Source organism: Bidens hawaiensis, unplaced genomic scaffold (genome assembly GCF_021521415.1).
Source record: "Bidens hawaiensis isolate Kalapana, Puna unplaced genomic scaffold, B.hawaiensis_p1.1 tig00002525_1, whole genome shotgun sequence".
Taxonomy (NCBI): domain Eukaryota; kingdom Viridiplantae; phylum Streptophyta; class Magnoliopsida; order Asterales; family Asteraceae; genus Bidens; species Bidens hawaiensis.
The window spans coordinates 86,446-106,798 of NW_027491138.1; the positions used below are offsets into that span (position 1 = coordinate 86,446).

At 33.8% G+C, this 20,353-nt stretch overlaps 2 protein-coding genes across 3 annotated transcripts; one reads left to right on the plus strand and one right to left on the minus strand.

The window, feature by feature from the left end:
• Positions 1-11,454: 11,454 nt before the first annotated feature.
• LOC143619843 (uncharacterized) lies at positions 11,455-16,694 on the minus strand. Of its 2 annotated transcripts, none has more exons than XM_077091673.1 (13): positions 16,553-16,694; positions 15,361-15,434; positions 15,159-15,242; positions 14,504-14,584; positions 14,318-14,398; positions 14,157-14,249; positions 13,382-13,561; positions 13,226-13,293; positions 13,085-13,136; positions 12,079-12,132; positions 11,904-11,996; positions 11,764-11,830; positions 11,455-11,665 (listed from the first exon to the last, which is right to left on the minus strand). In XM_077091673.1, exons 1-13 carry the CDS (start codon positions 16,692-16,694, stop codon positions 11,574-11,576), a joined length of 1,161 nt encoding a protein of 386 aa, XP_076947788.1. In that variant the 3' UTR covers positions 11,455-11,573. The 2 variants fall into 2 exon arrangements, with proteins under 2 accessions (XP_076947788.1, XP_076947789.1); XM_077091674.1 differs by having other exon boundaries at positions 11,484-11,665; positions 11,764-11,817.
• Positions 16,695-17,877: 1,183 nt separating this feature from the next.
• LOC143620037 (NDR1/HIN1-like protein 13) lies at positions 17,878-18,612 on the plus strand. Its single transcript, XM_077091834.1, has one exon. The coding sequence runs from the start codon at positions 17,878-17,880 to the stop codon at positions 18,610-18,612; it is 735 nt and encodes a 244-aa protein (XP_076947949.1).
• Positions 18,613-20,353: the final 1,741 nt, after the last annotated feature.

Here is a 20,353-nt window from a genome sequence, read left to right on the forward strand (position 1 = left end):
GGGTACTTTCGTCATTGTTTATTATTATGTAATTTTATTTCTAGTTTAATATTATATTTGTTGTTTTCGTGTTAATATTGATATTGTACTAAAAAGGTTAAAAAATTGGCGACCTAACTTTTGTTTAAATTCAAGATAGATCAACATTATTTAATCTGTCATGATAATCTATTTTAGATTTAAATTAAGTTAATCACATCCATAGTCCTTATAGATATTGGAGATGGCCTATGTGGTTTAACCAAAACAACACCTAAACGGTCAACAACTGGCAACACCAAAGATTTTGAGTTTCAAGTTTAGATTTTGTGATTTTGATTTTTAGACACTTCAAGGTGCTAAGGTTCATAATCTATATGCGTTGTTTTAAGTTCATGTAACATGACTACATGAGTGTACATCTCTATTGATGTTATACCAATTACCAAGACACCATGAATGTAATAAAACCGCGTAGATCTACTCAACTAAACTCCATCTTCACCCCTGTTGTGTCGACTTCCCTACGTTGGAAATTGCCATCATAATTGCGAGAAATGGAGCGATAACATACGCAAGATCTGAAAGAAAATCAGTAAAATAACATGAACAATTGATAAAGATAACTTCGAGACATATGTGTGTCCATTGGTAGTGGATTTGATATAAATACTTGGAAAACAATTTCAGGAGGATCAACAGAAGAAATTAGATTATAAATCGTAAGGATAACTGATATCACCTTTGGACTCTTTGGTTTCATCATCTACACTATGGTAATTTTAAATCAACAGAACTCTGTGAACCCTAGCTCGCAGATCCATTTTGAATCTAACGAAATGTTTCAATCACATACACCAAATTAACTCTCTTAAATTTAATATGACTTGTGGCTTAATGGTATCCGGATGTTAAAAAAACGCAAACTCACTTTCAAGTGATGAAGGTTTGAGTCTCAATACTGATAATTAGTGTAAATTTAAAATTATGTCTATTAATGTGTTAAAGACACAACTTAAAACATCAAAACAAAAGAATACTCAAACCACTATCCAATATTTATATCGTTACAAAAAAAAAGTACCATCCTTCGCCCATAAAAAAACAAGAGGCCACTACCAGTGGACATTTCGTTCATTGTTTTTTTATTTTTATTTTTTTTCTACCAAAACATATTCCAATTTCAACTTGTTCACACTTCACACCACAAAGGGCCAAAAAGGTAGAGAAAAGAATCCTTACTTTAATTCGTCTTCTCATCTCATGATCACTCAAATATTATATTTTAATCAAATAAATAGTGAGAAGATAAGGCGTGTGTGGATTGATAACTTCTACCAAATAGTAGGAACCATCCTGAATTGATGTTTAAATTTTTTAAAGAAAACTATCGAACAATTGTTCTTATGACCCAATAACATATAGAAGATGGTTAAAGCTTGGAATTTTTGAAGTCTTAAACGTGATTTAAGCGGGTTTTTTCATAGTGATAGGTTTCCTCCTTAATTATGTTTCTGAGTGGATCAGACATGAAGCATCAAAATCAGTAGTAACGGTTGACATCCCGTTTTAGCAAGTCATACTCGGATTTCGAGTGAATTTAAGAATCGAGTAAATATATAAGCATTTATACAATATTATTCCTATAGAATAATTGTGAAGTTTGGTGCCGCTTGGCCATCTATTGGTGCAAGTGGTACAACACCATTAGCCACACTAATTTTTTTTATTGTTGTAGTATGATATCGTGACGAACATAACTGAAATCAATCGAATTCGCTTTGACTTACCATCATAATATCCAGGACCGACAACGCTTGGGTTTTACCAACTCCCAAGTCTTACCAATTCACCGCTGTAATGCTCGGGACTGACTACACTCGGTTTTTACCAATGTCGAGGTTTATTGATTTTTTTTAGTTCTGGTACTGTAGCAAACGTATCCAAAACTGACTGAATTTGTGTCGACTTACTACAGCACGCGTCACCGACAACGTCCAGGTTTTACCGACTCACTGACACAACAATTGGGTCTGCAACGTTCGGGTTTTACCCATCGAATAAACGTCCTTTTAAATATATTGATTTTTTATGTTAATTTGACGAATTTATTTTGTTGGATTTTAACGATTGGGTTTTACCAACGTTGGTTATATCGTAATTGAAACTGACCGAATTCACGTCCACTTGTCGTTGTAACGCTCGGGTTTTACCAACTAACCCCCGCAACACTGGGGACCGCAATGCTTGTGTTTTACCGACCGAATAAACGTCGTTTTAAATATTTTGTTTTTTATTTATTAATTTGACGAATTTATTTTTTGGGGTTTTAACGATTGGATCAACGCTATTTATACCGTAGCGAACGCAACCGATACCGATCAAATTCGCGTTAATTCATCATTGTAACGCTCAGGTTTTACCAACCAGTTGTCCCGGCACAACGCACCAAGTAAAATTCTAGTTATACATAAACAGCATTATATAACCGCATACGAGCCTCTTTTTTCATATGCTATTAATAATATAATCTCAAAAATATATTTCAACTTATTACCTACCAAATATGGTACACAATGGTATGGATTTGAAAGAGAGAAAACTTTCCTCAAATTCACTGCATTTGGTTTGGGGGAAGGGGATTATATTTATCACCCTATAAGGCCATCGAAGAAAACCTTGTAAAATAAATGAATATTACCAAATCCCACGTTGATTATCGACAAAATTGCTATTAAAAATGTAAAAAATGTCTCATCTCAAATATTAACAAAGCGTTTTAGTTAATTAGTTATGTATGAGAGCAAGGGTGGACTTACTAGTAAGGTTGGGGGAAGGGGGATTATATTTATCCTTTTTAACGCTATATGTACGCAAAAAAACTCAATCATTCCCATAAAAAAAAAAACTTTAGGTCCGCCATTGTATATGAGGGGAGAACTCTTAATTGCATTTGGTGGGAAGAACTCCAATATGAGATTTTGAAACGAACATGATTATCTATAGCAAGTGGATTCTGATCATGCGTCACGACAACTCACTTTTCAATAATGTTTATATAGAAATGTAGATAGAACCATAAATGTTGCAACAATACATTCGAAATTAAGAAAAAAATACATTACGTTGTTACGAAAGAAAATATATATATTTTTTTGACTCATCGATTTGGACTACCAGTCAGGAGAGCTAAGTTTTAAATAAAATTGTAAAATTTTCCAAATTTATTAATATAAAGAGAAATTTTTATGTTCCTAAACTTAATAACTTATATTACTATACTATCTTTTTCCAATATGTCTTGAATTAAACTCAAAATATCTCATTTGTAAGATCAATGATTTTGTAACTATTTGAGGTCACTCACGTGGTTTTGAAGAAGGGGGATACCACCACAAATCAACCCCACCAATACGGTCGGAAAAGATTTAATGAGGTATTTCAACTTTCCACAAAATTCCAAACACATGAAAATAATAATTATTAGGTTAACATATCTTTTTTTGAAAAAATATTAGGTTAACATATCTAACCAATTTAACCATATAGATTGTGTTAGGATTAAATTGTTTAATTTAACGGATCGTGTTCTGTTGATTCGTGTACCTGCTTAACTATGTCAACACACTAGCCCACTTACGACCTATTTTACCTATTTTCTAACGCGCTTATAGCTTGGCTATTACCCGTTAGACCGATTGACACGCTTTGATAAATGGTTAAATGGGTAAGTACAAATTACAGGTTTTAGGCATGCACGAGTTAGGGTTGCTGCTTTTGATATGATTAAGAAAATAGTACGTGTTTGGGTTGATTCAATTCACCAACTTGATATGATTAATACCTCCCAACAATTAATTTGTGGTTAAACAAAATTTATAATGAGATGTTCCATATTCACACTTTAGTTTTTAGGTGTAAAAGCGAAGCAAAACACGTAATTTTTATATTGGTATATCTTGTAAGACCAAAAAATTACTTTAGTAGATTATAGCCGAAACGGTAGCTAACGAAAACATGAAGTTTTTAACCGGATAACCTTATAACTACCTACATTCATTTGCTCAGTATCATATCGTTTTATAACAATATGCCTTCACACCCTAAAAATTGTATTAGATACTAACCTAAAGACTATGTGTTGTGAGCATCAACCCCACAATACCCCCATACACCACATCACTCTATAGCACTCACAACACCACAGCATAAGGGTTTGAAAGGGGTTTTAGTTAGGGATGAGCATTTGGTACTTGGTACCGGTACCGAAATCGGTACCAATTTGGTACCGTCAGTACCGAATCGGTACCAAAGTTTTGAGTTTCGGGATCGGTACGGTACGGTACGGTACCGGTATTTCCCGAATTTTTACCTTCAATACCGGTACCGTCCTGGTACCGGTACCGAACCGAATATTTCGGTACCGGTACCGGTACCAAGATTTGACGATTTTCGGGATGGGTATTTTCAGTACCGGTACCGGTACGGTACCGAGCTCATCCCTAGTTTTAGCCATTTGGCGTGGGATTTGTATGCCCTTTTGTGTGTGTATTTTTTGAAAAGAAATAATATAAAGCGAGTTTCCGAGTTTTATTAATGGAAAGAAAAAAAATAAAGGAAAGGAAGGAAGGAGGATTAAAGAGTCAAATGGGAGGAGATGTTTCCTTCCAAAATGAAAGGAATTGAGAAGAAAGAAAAGCAAAAGAGATGGGAAGAAAGGAAAAGAAATTGATAGAAAGGAAAGGAAAGACTTTCATTTCCTTTACTTTGTTTCATTAAATGAACTTAGGAACACAGTTAAAGGAGTTTTAAAATTAAAGAAAGGTTGTCGTGTGATGCGCCACCAAGTAAACTTTTGGGAGGAGGGCTACAACAGGGGTGTAAAAAACCCTGGGGACACACCTTTTTCTTGTTTCCCTTATTTTCATTTCCTCTCCCTACTGGGCCTCCTCAAGAATTAGAGCATCTCTCATGCTACATATTTGTTTTTTATTTTAAACCACCTACTCAGCATGTCATATTAGATTTTAAAACAACATATAAAAACTTTTATTTTTACTCCACTGATTGTTACTTGTTTGTGTTTCAAACTACCAACTTGAAGAGGTAGGTCCCAGGGTTTGAAACAAGATGGAATTGGTTGAAGCTACAAGAACTAGATTGTTTGAAGCTACAAGATGGAATTGGTTGTTTTAACATAATTGATCACTATGTTCAAAACTACCAAAACCTCATGGAGAATCTATACAAGTGGAACTCAACGCTCCTGACTTGCGAGGAGGTTACAGACCTACCCGCATCATACCCAAAGATCAAGCAGAAAAGTCGGGAATTTCTGCACGTGACATTAGGACTTCCGCGGGAAGAATCCCCATGGAAAACCTTAAAACTAAACCCTTTTCAAAACCCTTTGCTTAAGTCCAAAAGTTCACCTCACTTATTAACAATTTATGAGAAGAACATTGGACTGGGGGGACTTGAAGAGGTAGGTCCCAGCAGAGCCCAGTTGGACCCGCAAGACTCACCTCAAAGAGGGACGTCTGCGCAGTTGAACCCGCAAGACACCTTCAACAGGGACGTTTGCGCAAAGGCTAAACTCGCAAGACACCTTGAAGAGACGTCTGCGCAGAAACCAACTGGAACCGCAGGACCCACCATGCTCAGAGACGTGACGTCCTTACGCGCAGTACGCAAGCTGTTCCCGCAGGAAAAGCCTCCCAATGGTCGACGTACTCCGCCTGTTCCCGCAGCAACGGATACTAGCCATCAGGGAAGGCTACCCGCGCAGCAAGGCTACACGCACAAGGCACTTAACTCTTAAATAATTCAGTAATGTCACCTGAAGGAGTGAGCAAGCCGGGAACACTCCCGCACAAATGAGCCAGTCCGTACGATACTGGAGGATCTTTGTACTGTATCTGACGAGGTATGGACAAAAGATCTGACCAAAGATACGACAGCTCACTGACAACAGTATGACGAGCAGCACGCTCTTGTACTGTATGTCACTATCAGCCGCTGCCTACTCACCAACCTGTCGGAGGACGTGCATAGCCTGCAGTTGGTGGAACAGGAATAGTACACAGCCGGCCTGGTCACTATCAGCCGCTGCCTACCCACCAACCACCAGCATGGCACGTGCGTAGCCCACAGTTGGCAGAACAGGAATACTATTCAGCCGGCTGTACCTGCTTGGAAACCTACCTTCGGCTATAAATACTCCAACACCTTGGAATGGTATGGACACATTACATTACCTTATCACATCTTATCTTTTCTAGCAATCTCTTAATATACACTTATATTCAAGAGCAATCTAGTCTGATTCTCACGCCGGAGGGTGGTCACAAGGAGGTACCCCCCCCCCCCCTTCTAAGTGACGAGCTCACGGTGTCTGTTTTGCAGGTCACCAGAAGAACCATCTTTGCCGGACATAACCCCTCGTGGGAAACATCTATTTAACCCCCAGATTATTCGTAATCTGCCCGGGATCGATTAGTGTTTCTTCACAACTCATCACATACTTTTCCCTCCATAGTGAATTATTCCATCTTCCAAAAACTGGTTTATGTTTCCAACACACTACACTTTTGGCACCCACCTCCAATGGGATAAGGCACCTATATTGAATTTCAAAATAGCTCCGCATGGGATTCAAAACACCCCATTGGAGATGCCGAGCTCCCACAACAAGGGATGAGCAAATTCGGTATTGGTACCGTACCGGTACCGGTACCGGCACGGGAATCAGTACTGATTTGGTACCGAATCGGTATCAAAGTTTTGAGTTTCGGTATCGGTACCGGTATTTTCCGAATTTTTTACCTTTGGTACCGGTACGAAAATTTGCGATTTTCGAGACTGGGATTTTTGGTCCCGGTACGGTACCGATCTCATCCTACCCACAACAGATTAGCCGAATTTATATCTGTTAGTGTAAATTTGAATTATATAAAATAATTAACATGGAAACGAACAATAATCGTTCATAATTTCACCAATTTGTCTTATTGTGACACATCGATTACTTTTTAAAAGAAAGTTAAATATGTACGTTTCGTCTATCTTAACAAACAATCATTATATTCGATGCTATTGCTTACCAATGGTGTGAAAAAAAAGAAAAAAGAACCTAAATAACTGCGCATTTTAAGGAAAAGTTTATAGTTATTTTCAAAGTAATGGAAGTTGATTGAAGTTAAAGCAAAGTCGTTGGGGGTAGGACGCACTATCTAGTCAACTTTTAATAACCACCCTTTACTACTGCTAGAGTTCCCATGATGCTATAGCGACGCATTTTGCAACGCCATACTCGTCTATGGTTAGTTCATAAATTAACTCGCGATGTATTATACAATAATAGGGATGAGCGTTTTTGGTACAGGTACTGATTAGTACCGTTGGTATCGAATCGGTACCAAGTTTTGAGTTTTCGGTATCGGTACTGTACCGGTACAGTTCGGTACGGTACCGGTATTTCCCGAATTTTTCACGAAATACCAGTACCGTACCGGTACCGAACCGAACATTTCGGTACCGGTACCAACATTTCCGAATTTCGGGATCGGTACCGATACCATCCCTGTCTCATCCCTATGCAATAGCACTTCGGCTAGTTTTATCATGCGTGTAACATTTTGTAAAACTTTATTAAATAGTTGTTTTTTTTACTGTTTTTACAGTTTTAAATTAGTAGAATCAGTGAAGTGTAACAATTTCATAACGATACATGCGACATAAATAATAAATTAACATTAAAATTATTGCCTACTTCCATGAACTATATGCTGGACGCGCATTTACCGCCCCAGTACATGTAAATAATGGCATCAGTGTGACAGGTAGAAAAAAGCAAGAAATCAAGCTGAAATATAAAGTGATTTCAAATAAATCATTTTTAGACGAACTCGTTTTGGCCCAAATCCCATTCTGACCGACATCGTTGTGACCTAAAACTTGTTCTGACTTGTCCCCTTTCGACTCAAACTCGTACCGACCCGAACCGAACCAATTATGTCAACTCATCGACCTTTAATATAGTTTTACACATGACCCCAGCTCGCCGAATCGACCTGTTGCCAGCTCTAACTAGTAATCATGTAATATGTTAATTTTCTAAAGCTAAAAAAGTATAGCAATACTATACTCAAATTAAAGATAATAAAATACTCTTTTTATTGTGCAATTGTCTTTAAATATTAGCATATGAAAAAATTATAACCGTCAAAAAGTCATGCGATAGTTAGTTTTGAATCATGGGTATATATGTAATTATTCTTTAAATTAACAAAAAAATGAGTAAAGTTGGAGAACCAAAGTTATGCTTACATTTTGAGAATGAAATGTAAATATTGGTGACTAAAAGACCAAGTTGCCCCTAATAACTCATAAATTTGTGCATCTCTTAATTTTAACAATTCCTTGCTATTTGCTTTACATATAATATAGATGTACGCGGAATAACTATAACCTTTTTTAACAATGTTTGGAAATACCCGTAGTGTCAACCATCTATAAAGGGGAAATCCACCATCGTGGGAAAATCCTGGGGTCATGTTTTGAACCTGAAACTATAAAGATCCAACGCCTTAACTATCATGAGTATCACCTTATGTCATTGAACCAAAAGACCAATTGACAAAACTAGTGTTATTAATCGAGTAATTAATCTTACTATATTATTAAAGCAATACAAGGTTTTCGCATGGCATTCAACTAGCATGTCCACATAGGCTTCCAACTCATCTTTTTTCCATTTATATAATTTTCACATGTTAATTTAAACATTAACTTCTAAGTTGAAGAAAATTTCAAAATAAATTGTTATAATCTTTATTTATTGAGTAATAAAAACAATTAATTGTTTTCATTGTTATTTTTTTAAATTTTGAGACTTTGTTATTTTATTTTTTTTATTTGGGAAATTATTTATGAACTTGTGGACCGGGTGTATGGATGTTTGGATTGAAATGGTGGTTTAAGTCACGAGTTTTGAATTATATCGTTGCTTTACTAAACGAGCGGTTTAACAAAAAAATATAATTATATCTCATTGTTATATTCATATTTTAGCATTTTTTATGTTGTGTACTTAAATGTTTTATAATTTCAATAAAAATAGGTTTTATAACATACAACTTATGTTACAACATCTAAATGTTTACGCTTCATAGTTTACAACATATGATTTCAGTAGATGATGAAGTTTTAATAAATATGTTTTTTTTTTTGTTTCATGGTATAAGTTAAAAATATGTGGCATAACTTAGAATTATGTTTTAAAGTGTTATTTTTCTCTATTTGTCTTTGTATGTTGGATTCTTTTAATTAAATAACAATGTGATACCTTATAATAATAATTGTAATGCTATATCATCTAATGTTTGCAATTCATTAAAATGTATATAACACGCATGCGCGCGCGCTACACACACCTTATAATAACTGTGATGCTATATTATCTAACGTTTGCAATTCATTAAAATGTATATAACACACATGTGCACGCGCCATACACACACATACATATATAAAGTTTTATATATTTTCCGTCCGTGTGTAACACGAGATCTGACCTAGTGTGTATATATGATAATTCTTCAGAAAAAATAATATGAATGGGAGAATGAAATCAGAACTTTGCAATATTTGGTAGACAAGAAAAAAAGAAGACATGGAATACACAAACTAAAAATGACTAAAAAATCCAGTGTCTCGTAATAAAAAAAATTTACCAATTATCTCCCTCTCTCCTTCTCACAATCTCTTACCATTCTTTCTCTACAAATATAAATTCATTGTCGAAGTAGGTAACGATACGTCAATACGAAGGTTTGTAGTTGTAGAAATGTGTTCTTAAAGGAAGTTTGCAATCTGATGTGGAACCATTGTGTCAGTTTGTAAATGTTTGTTGTCGTGGCCCTTGGGTGCTCAAAAATTTCCGGTATGACCGGTTTTAATAAAAGCATCAACAACAAGAAACTGCCATAAATTGCCACAACAAATCATTTTATACGTCCGAACCATCGAAAGAAATCGTCTAAAGACATGCTAATTAACGGCTCAGTATGGAAACACATATTTACTAAAAATGCAAGAATATTCTCCTTATAAACAAGGAGGAGAATTTGTGTTTTCAAAAAATATTTAAAAGAAAATGTTCTTCAAGTTTTCCATATTTGGGATTGCTTATTTTCACTAACTTATAACTTATTAACTTTTTTGAAAAAGAATAAGATGTTTGAGATTGCTTTTAATGTGAGAGGGAAAAGTTAATAAGTTATACTTTTGTAACTTATTAACTTACGTAAAAGTTACAAGGAGGTAACACAAGGAATCCCAAACACCCCCTAAATATCCATCTTGTATACATCTTGATAATGATATTACTCCGTATTATAATTGGCTTGAAATCCGCGTCTATGACTCTATGTGGCCTATGTTTTCTATTTTGGTGAGAGTGGCCCAATACGTATTTCAAGGGCCTGATTCAAATTGGTCGTTTTGAATATCTTTGTTTGTTCGACATAAAGGGAATTGCCTTAGGAGCATATATTTATAGTTTGAATTTGATGTTGGATTCGAATTCGAAATACATTCGACTTGAATTTGTAGTATTTATAATATTCTTTAATTATAATAAAACTTGGTTTGAGGGAATAGCCTCAATGTAATTTTTCATAAAATTTTTCTATTCCATGGATTTGGAAATAGAAACCAATCACAAAGTTATGGACAAAAAATGATTAGAATAAACGATTCAACCAAGCAAACCGAAGGCCAAGAGACGATGGATACAGTTATTGCACGGATAGAGAATTATAAGACAAGGATCTCAAGAAATAATAAAGACAGCTCCCTAGCAAATTTGAACATATTTCAAGAAGACTTATCACAAGTAATCAAGTCATACATGAAAGAAACGAAAAAACACTTTTCTATATTAAGTTCTTCCAAACCATGTCTATTTCATCTAATAGTCATAAAGATTATAATTAATTCTCATAAGAGGCTATTCACCCATCTAATAGTCAAGTACTACCAATGCAAGTCTAGATGCAGACTTGGACAAGTATTTAGAAAAAATACAAATTGAGTTCATGGACCATTAGACCAACGGGGAAAATCTTCCCATAATAAGCCCAACAAAGAAAGAAGGTGAAGAAGCGAAAATCATAAACATGTTTCCCAATTATACAAGGGAATCTCTGAAACAATAAGCTATTGTTGGATACGATTATATGGCAGTATAACTATCTTATGGGTTTCTATTTATAGGCATAAAGACATAAATTCAAATCAAATTTGAATTTTTGAAAACTAAATTTAAACCATGAAATTCAAATTCGAGCCAAAGTCTAATACTCGACACCTAACTAACGTCACTTGCCAAACGCAAGTTGTTTTCTATCCCTATCCTATAACATATCATCGATAGTGTATATGAATTTTTTCATGCGATTCTTATAGTTACGAGATTTACAAACTACGAGTTTATTAGCTTCAATAAACCAATAATAAGCAAATACAAAACTAACTTAAGTGAAAAATATAAATTTTCTTTTGCTGATAACATTTATAAACAAAACTACTCATCAATTTAACTTTCCAATCTCCATCTTTTTGCTAATAGCCCTTTGACCATGATATATAAATGAATCTAGTATCCCAGAAACAGTGAAAACCCCTGAAAAGTTTATAAATTTGAATTCATCAAATTGTACGTTAGATTATTATGTTTATACGTGCGTGTTTAAATATGTGCGTGTGCTTATAAAATTATACCTCCAATAATAGCACAAACATTAGTCAAAAAGTGCAGAAATGAAACATGTTCTTCTGTGAATGTAACCTGTGTAATTTTTATAAAATTTAGAAAAACAAAAGGTTTAAAAATTACTTTTATTAAGTAACAGAAAGCAGACCTTGATAGGTGAAAGTTCATAAAAGAAAAATACTCCTGGAAGAGTTTTAAGACGACCCACTTCGGCACCTTTAAAGTGCTCGGTTACTGAAAACTGAATAAGAAAATTGTGTTAACATTAATAAGTATAAATACTATATAGAAATTTAAAGTTGTTTTGAAAGAATTAAGGATACCTGGTTTGATTGGATGTTGTGTCCCTTAACATCTGTGTAAACACTCGGTACAACCTGACGGACATACGCATAATAACTTTTAGATAATAAATATAGGTTACATCATAATATAGTTATCAGATAAAGTTGCAAGTCTAGTTTTTAAACCATTTACATGGAAAACAAAAGGCTTTTGTTTCACCATTATTTAAAAAGTATAATTAAGTTAAAGGTAAAATGTAAAATTGTTTTAATACCAATAATATAGTAGATTTATATCCACATCAACATTATGATTTGATTTGTTCATTCACAAGAATAAGTGACAAACGAGCCGAACAACCGACCAAATATGAACAATTACACGAACATGGTTTTCTTGTTCGTGTTCGCTCGCTAAGAACATCAGTGTGCTCTTGTTCATTTCTGTTCTTCGTTAATAGTATAAATGAACGGTTCACACAATGTAAACGAACGAATATAAGTATATAACCAAACATATAGATTATTGAATTTAAACGAACATAGTTGATCAAACATCAGTTGAAACTAAATGTGAATATCAATCTATTGCACCTAACTAATATAACTAGACTAAACAGCAATGAGTGATATTTTAATTTAATAAAATCCGACTAAACTCTAATGGACCTAGAATTCTAGAAATTTAAGTGAATAAATAAACAAACCAACGTAAGCTAACGAGCATAAATGAACAAACGAAACATGTGTTCAAGCTTGTTCATTTAACTATATGAACAAAAAAAATTTGTTCATGTTCGTTTGATTCATTTACAGGCTTATGATAAATACATAATCAATGTTGTAAAACTCCCGAGTAGGCGGCCGAGTACTCTCCGATTACTCCCCGCCTAGATCGAGTACTCCCCGCCTCGGCCGAGTACTCCTTAGGTATTTTCCGAGTAATCCCCGACTACTCCCGAGTACTCGCAACTCCCCAGTCGACCGCCTAGGACCGCCTAACGACTTTTACAACATTGTACATAATTAATAGCAAGTACCATACCTTGAGAAAATATTCAAACATCCCACTTGGTGGTTCTTGTATCCAATGCACACTACAAATCAACAAATGTGAGATGCTTCCAAAAAAAGATTTAAAAGAACAAATAATAATTATAAATTATAAAATGAGAAGAAAAAATACCCATCAAGGGGATTCACCGGACCAGGAAAATAGTCGCCAAAAGCCAACCGATTAATCTTGTGACTTATCTGTGCTAAAAAGGAGTCGGTTATAATTACAACATATTTTATAACTATAGTAAGATGAATACACGATAATAACGCGATTATATCTTACATTAAAACTGTCTTTATGAAAAGCTACCAGATCATGGATATGAACGTTTGATTGTTGGAAGCTTTTTCCAGGGGCAAAATGGAAATTTCCAGCCACTTTATTAACGTCCAAGAATCCGTATACGTTACATCCTTCACCTTCTTCATCTTTGATCCTTTGTAAAAATCCTTCCCTTTTGCACTATAGAGTATTCAGTTTAATATTATATAATTAATTATTATATATTAGTTAATAATTAATAAAAAATCAAGCCTAATTTCTTTTTAATTCATGTTTTATCCTAATTTAAGTTTATCTCAAACAAGTATTTAAATAAAATACTTAACATTAAGAGGTGATATATTTAAATTCCAGTGTTCATATTTTGTCTATTGGGCTTAAAAAGTTAGTTAAAAACAGCATCTTTGACTGCAGTTTGACTTCTATTATTATCAACTTATTTTAAATACTTATAAACTAATTTCTAGATAACATTATGTCATTGTTAATCCTTATAATAATAATAATAAAGGAAATACACAAAATTTAGGAATATAAAGTTCTATGTGTGCTAAAGAAGCTAATAAAAAGTAATTTTTTTATCCTTATGTACGATAAAAGTGTAAGAAAAAAGAACAAGCTACTAAAGAAACAAATAATAAAGTAATTTTTTTCTCTATATATAATAAAAGAGTAAGAAAAAGGACACTAAGAAGTGTGATATATGTATACCTATACCATACACACACATACATACATCCATACAGATACATATACACACAGACACACAGATTACCTGATCGATTAAGTCTGGATCCGTCATTGCCCAACCTTTCTTCCTATACGCTTCACGAACATCCTCACACGAGTTGCAGCATTCTCCGTCTGACTGTAAAAATCAGAGATAGTTTGAAAGAATTCACACATAAAATTAAATAATAGAAAGTTAAAACATACTGATTCTGCACCAAAACATGAGCCACAATATGTCTCATTGTGTTCAAGCCTACCACCATGTCTTTGCAAAGGCTTCTCAATCTGTTGTTAAAAATATAATATTATGAACAAAATATCAAAAACATTTATCTTTTTGTGAATTAGCAATAGTAGTTCATCAGTCTTGTATGATCTTTTGTCAAATACCTTGGGAGCACCAATACCATCTTGTCTTGATTCTATGACATTACCATTAGCATCGATTCTCTTTTTAAAAATGTCATGTTTCTGCACGTATGGATGCTTAAAAGTCATTATGAGAAGCAATAGTAGGAATTCAGGCTAGTAAACAATGTTCATGTTTGTTCGTTTAACTTTAACCCAACAAACGATCCAACACGAACAACTGCACAACTGATGTTTTCTTGTCTGTGTTCGTTTGTTAAGAAAATGAACGTGTTATAAGTAAACTTGAACGAACATAAACAAATGAACATAGATGAAGAAATATTAAGCTAAAACCAATTATAAGTAAACTTGAACAACAATGCGTTGGGCCTAAAGAGTTATTGAAACTAGACTAAATTGTAATGAGCCTAAAAGATTTAAACAGATATATTAATGCACGTAAATGAATGAGACATGTGTTCATGTTTGTTCGTTTAACTTAATGAGTAGAAATGTCCGTTCATTTATAAAATAAACGAACTTCCCGCTGAACGGTTCACTGAACATTTGGTTCATTTACAGACCTAAGTAGGATGGCACAATGGTAAAAGGAAGAGCATTAACACTACTATTTTCTGATTTAAAGTAAAATAGTCATAAAAGTATAAAACAATATGTTACTAATAAGACATACAATGTCAAGATGTTCTTCTCCACTGATATCCATAGCATCAACACTCAGTATTGTACATGGAAGTGCTGGAAAAATGATATCAAACTGCAGTTTTATGAGGGCACAACGATTAACAAAAAAATACAATGTATTGATTCTAGAATTTGAAATATCATATAACCATCATTAATAAATTATTTTAAAAAGAAACAAAAATTAGTACATGAATTCGTAGACGCTCTCCTCTAGAGGTATCTACCATTAGCTTTGTTTCAGTTACAGAATGAAGATATAATCCTGCACCCAAACAGACATATTACAGACATAGCGTTACTGTGAGTGACAATTATAATATTATATGACATGAATTTAGCATTACTATATGAATTTGTTTGTGCCTTCAATATAATCTGGTTCAAAGGTCTAGTATAAGTGATCACAAGCATAGTTATTAAAGGCGCTAGGCACACTCAAGTCGCGTAGGCCTCACCTGGGGCCTTAGGCCTAAGAAAAAAACCGTACTTAAATAAAAAAATAAAATATATTATGTGTTAGAAAAATAGTACTAACAGAAGTTATTGCTTATTATATAACATTCAGTTTCATCTAATTAGTACCAAAAGTTCTAAAAGAGTCAAGATTCAAATGTAATTCCAAAACTTGAATAACAAAATGTTCAAAGTAAAGTACCAAAATTTCAAATACCAGAATGCTCAAAACATGAAAACCAAGAGTTCAAAAAGCAATAAATAGTAAAGGTTCAAATGATCATTGTTCTTGATCAGCCGTTAATCCCAATAGAGGTGTCGTCAACTTAAAGCGAGGGCTTTTAATAACTATGATCACAATTCACAAATGATTCAATCAACTATAAGCACATTCATTGATGGATGTAAGTAACATGAATGAATGATGCTAGTCAAAAGTCAAAAACATATTGAGTTTTCCACAGGCATAATTTGAGATCTAGTTTGCTGATTGAACATGATCACAATCTTTAAGTTTGCTATAGGAATTAGGCGCAAGAAGCAAGGGCTTTTAAGAACTATGATCACAAATGATCACATCAATTATAAACACATTCATTGATGGATGCAGGTAACATGAATGAATGATGTTAGTCAAAAGTCAAAACATTTGAGTTCTCCATGGGCATAATTAGGGATCTAATTGAACATAATCACAATCTTTAAGTTTGCTATAGGAATTAGGTGTAAACCTCATGATTATTAAAGTTCAACCAGAATAATAACAACCGTTGAAATAGTAATATATCAATATCATGATTCTATTTGCAGTAAATGTCAAAAAGTTGAATGAATGATGTTGACAATTTAACAAAACCTAACTTATTCAACAGAATAATAATAATAATAAAATTAATTAATAAACAGAGAGAGTAAAAGAGAAGTAACTGAGCTCAGCGAAGAAGAGGAGAAGCATGAAGACTGAAGATATAAGAGTGATGAGACCACCGGAAAACCTTCTGCTGGAGAAATCCTCGTTGATTTTAGGATACGCGTCCAAATTACGTATCCTGCTCATTACACTTCCCATTTCCAATACCTATCCAATTTCAACTGAAATTGAATCTGCAGTTGAGTACTATCGGAACCGATCGAATTTGATTTGAAAATACGGAATCGCAGGCGAACGCCGTCGTCGGATCTTCTACCACCGGGATCAAAGTGTTATTAGACTGGGCTGTATAGACCACTAATAAGCCCAATTACGTCAACCATTATCATTTATCACCCCATGTATGTAGGCCTGCCTGCATACGAACCTTTGTCATTTAACTTTAAGCGTACACCAACACATATTTTATCCACACGTTCGTTTATTTAAAAAAATATTCGTTCGTTTATTTAAAAAAATGTTCACGTTCATTTGTCTGAGTCTAAAAGAACATAACTGAACAAATATAAACAAACATTAATGAGCATATATAAACAAATGTAAATCAATACAAACAAACATAAACGGACACAAATGTACAGCCAATAAGTAGATGAGTAATTAGATAATATTTAATTATTTTCTATTAATATGTAAACCAACATAAATAAAGATAACTGAATGAATGAATCATGTGTTCATGTTCGTTCGTTAATAAACAAACATAAACGAACTTCCTTTCGAACAGTTAACTGAACGTTCGGTTTATTTACAGGCATACATGCATGCTTGTGACTCAACCCTTAAATGTGCACAAACCGGTTCGGATTAATCAGCGAAAAATTCAAACCGTTGAGTATAAACCGATTTGGTTAGAAATTGGTTTTTTACCGGGCTATGATCAGTTTCTTGACCGTTTTGGTTGATTCGATTTAACCGGTTAAACCAAAAACTTTTTGAAATAAAAACGATATTTTATGTTATTTTCATATTTAAGAGTATAACATTCTATTGCATGCAGTTCGCAGTGCAATTGGATCATAGTTAGATGAGGCATGCCAACTACCCCGAGACATGCAAGTAAATACCCTTTTGAATTTAATAATAAAGTCAATATTTACTTATATATATGAAACACAAAAGACTCAAAAAAAAAAAAAAAGAAGTCTAATAATAACCTTAATATGCATGCCACTCAATCCCGTTGTATGTGCTCAACCTCCCAAACTATTGAACCAAAAAAGAAAAAAACTTGCTTTCCCTCCTCAATGCAAACCATCATTCCATCCCACTATTGTTGTCACCACCACCGCCACCATTCATAGTTGTCTTCCGTCATTCAATGGAAAAGAGGGGACCTCCCTCGACTTCCATCCATGTCGGAGATGACAACCCCGCCACCAATAACCTCCAAAATGTTCGTTCGGATGCTTCTGTCGCCCAAGTCCCTAAAGAAAACATTTTGATTATGGAACAACGCCACCGTAAAGCTTATAAAATATTTTCAATTGTTCCTGCCAAATATGTATTGATTTCACTGCTCATTTTAAAGATCATTTTGGGGATTGTGTTTGTGATTCATTTACTCATGACCAAAAAAGAGGACCCTCAATTTCGTGTAGAGAATGTTCATGTTGTCACAAAAGACGAAACCCGTCAACAAAAATATGAATTCAATATCACATTGGCATCAAAAAACCCTAATGCACACACCATCATATTATTTGATTATCATGGCAAAACGTCTTTGTCTTTTAATGATAAGAAAATCGCCAACGGGGAGTTTCCATCGTCTAAACAAGACCCTAGAAACTCGAAAGCCGTTAACTTAGCCCTAACGAGCTTTTCCAACACAGAGTTACCTATGGAAATTCAAACTAGCTTGAATGAACCAAATAAAAATTCCGAAAAACATGTTGAAGCGTTACTTGAGTTTTGGGTTCCAGTGAAAATGAAGATAGGTATATTGGAAGTGAAAAGCAAGACATTGTCGATATTGTGTCATTTCAAGGTCGATAATTTGGCAAAGGATTCGCGTATATTATCTCAAGATTGTGATGATTCTACAAGAGGATAGTCACAAGAACTTTAAAGGTGGTTTGGTGGTTGTAATTACTAATTTTCCCTTGATACTTCGTAACGTGTGAATTACTTGGTTTTCACCACATTTTGACAATTTATTTTATTTTACTTATACTAAGTTTAAGAAAATAAAATATTGAGAGTTGTTAGTCATTACATTACATGTGTCATGTATGTGATTGTTCTAGTCATTAACTCATTTTTGACAATTTACTTTGGGGTTATCTTCTTTAATTCTTATATTCGTATTATATGCTTAAGTTCGGTTATTTTTCTTCTATAATCATCTTAGATAATGTCGCTTGACTTTTTATTTGTCTTGATTGAATGTTGTTCTTCGCTTATAAAAATTTACAAGTGGGTAGCCCATATTTCATGACGAGTTTGTAAGAGTTAAATCTAGTGGGTGTTTGGATGGGCTTTTAAAACATGCTTATTTGCTTGTCTATTTGTTAAAAAGCAAAATGTGTTTGACAAGGCTCCTCTAAAAGCTTCAAATTAAAGCTTTTCAAAAGTTGTTTTGCTTTTTAAAAAACAAATTAGCAAAAAAGCAATTTTAAAAGTTTATCCAAACACCCCCTAATCTGACTTGCTTTAAACACTTATTATATTTAAGCATGTTACTATTTAAATAATAATAATTGTGTATTGATATATGTGTAGTGAATTAAATATATAATAATAAATAATGTATATTAATTATTATGTTTTAAAAAAACAATTTTACCTCGTGGAAAAGTTTTTATTATTTAAAGTAAATGCAAGTGCTTTACCATATGCATATGAAAATGATGTAAAACTTTTTAAGCTTCAAAAGTTCTTAAACTATCATCTTCAAATGTTTTATAATATAATATATAGATATAAACATGTACCCGTTGAACATGTCTAACAAGTTAAGTAAACAGTTAAAATGTGTAATAATTTGTAAACAATTTTTTTCTTTTAAGAAATTAGAAGTAAGTAAACACATTGAAAATTGTAAATTGGTGAACGCATATGTAGTTTATGTATTTTAATTTTACTTATTTAAATCATTGGGTTGATAAAATATAAGTCAAATAGACATGTTTTAAGTGATGTATCAAGGTTGGAGTTAGCTCGTAGATACTTCCACCCCTACCGCGGAAACAACATTATAAATTATAGTCGATGGGAGCATGACTATGAGCTAGTACCTTATAGTGCATTTCTTAAGACCATGTGTAGCATGTGTGTGGGGAGGGGGAGGAAACGCCCCCCCCCCCCCCCCTCCTCTTCCTAATGGCTGGACAAAATTGTGGCCCAACCTCCTCTTTCATTTTGCGTTTTGAAGCCAAAACGTTGGTGGGGGGGATTCCCCGACATTTTGGCCCTACAACGTTTCACTACGGGTGGTCTCAGAAGCTTGTCACACTATGCAAACAACACGTTATTTACAAATAACAAAGTGCACCCATGAGGTTGCTCGACTCATAAAAGGTTAAACACATGCTATTCAAAAATAGCAACATGTTTTGTGTAAATCTGATACTCAATTTATCAAGAAGTTATGTTTTTCAAGCTAACACACATAGTAAGTAACATTCAAATAATGAATGAAGATAATCAACTAAGGGTGCTCCTCTCATGTACCCCAAGTTTTACCTATCTTGCATTGTCATGTTATTTACCCTCTTAACTACTATAAAGTCATAAATACCTTAATCAAAGACAACACTCTCTCAACTAGTCAACGATCCTAACATCATTTTTCT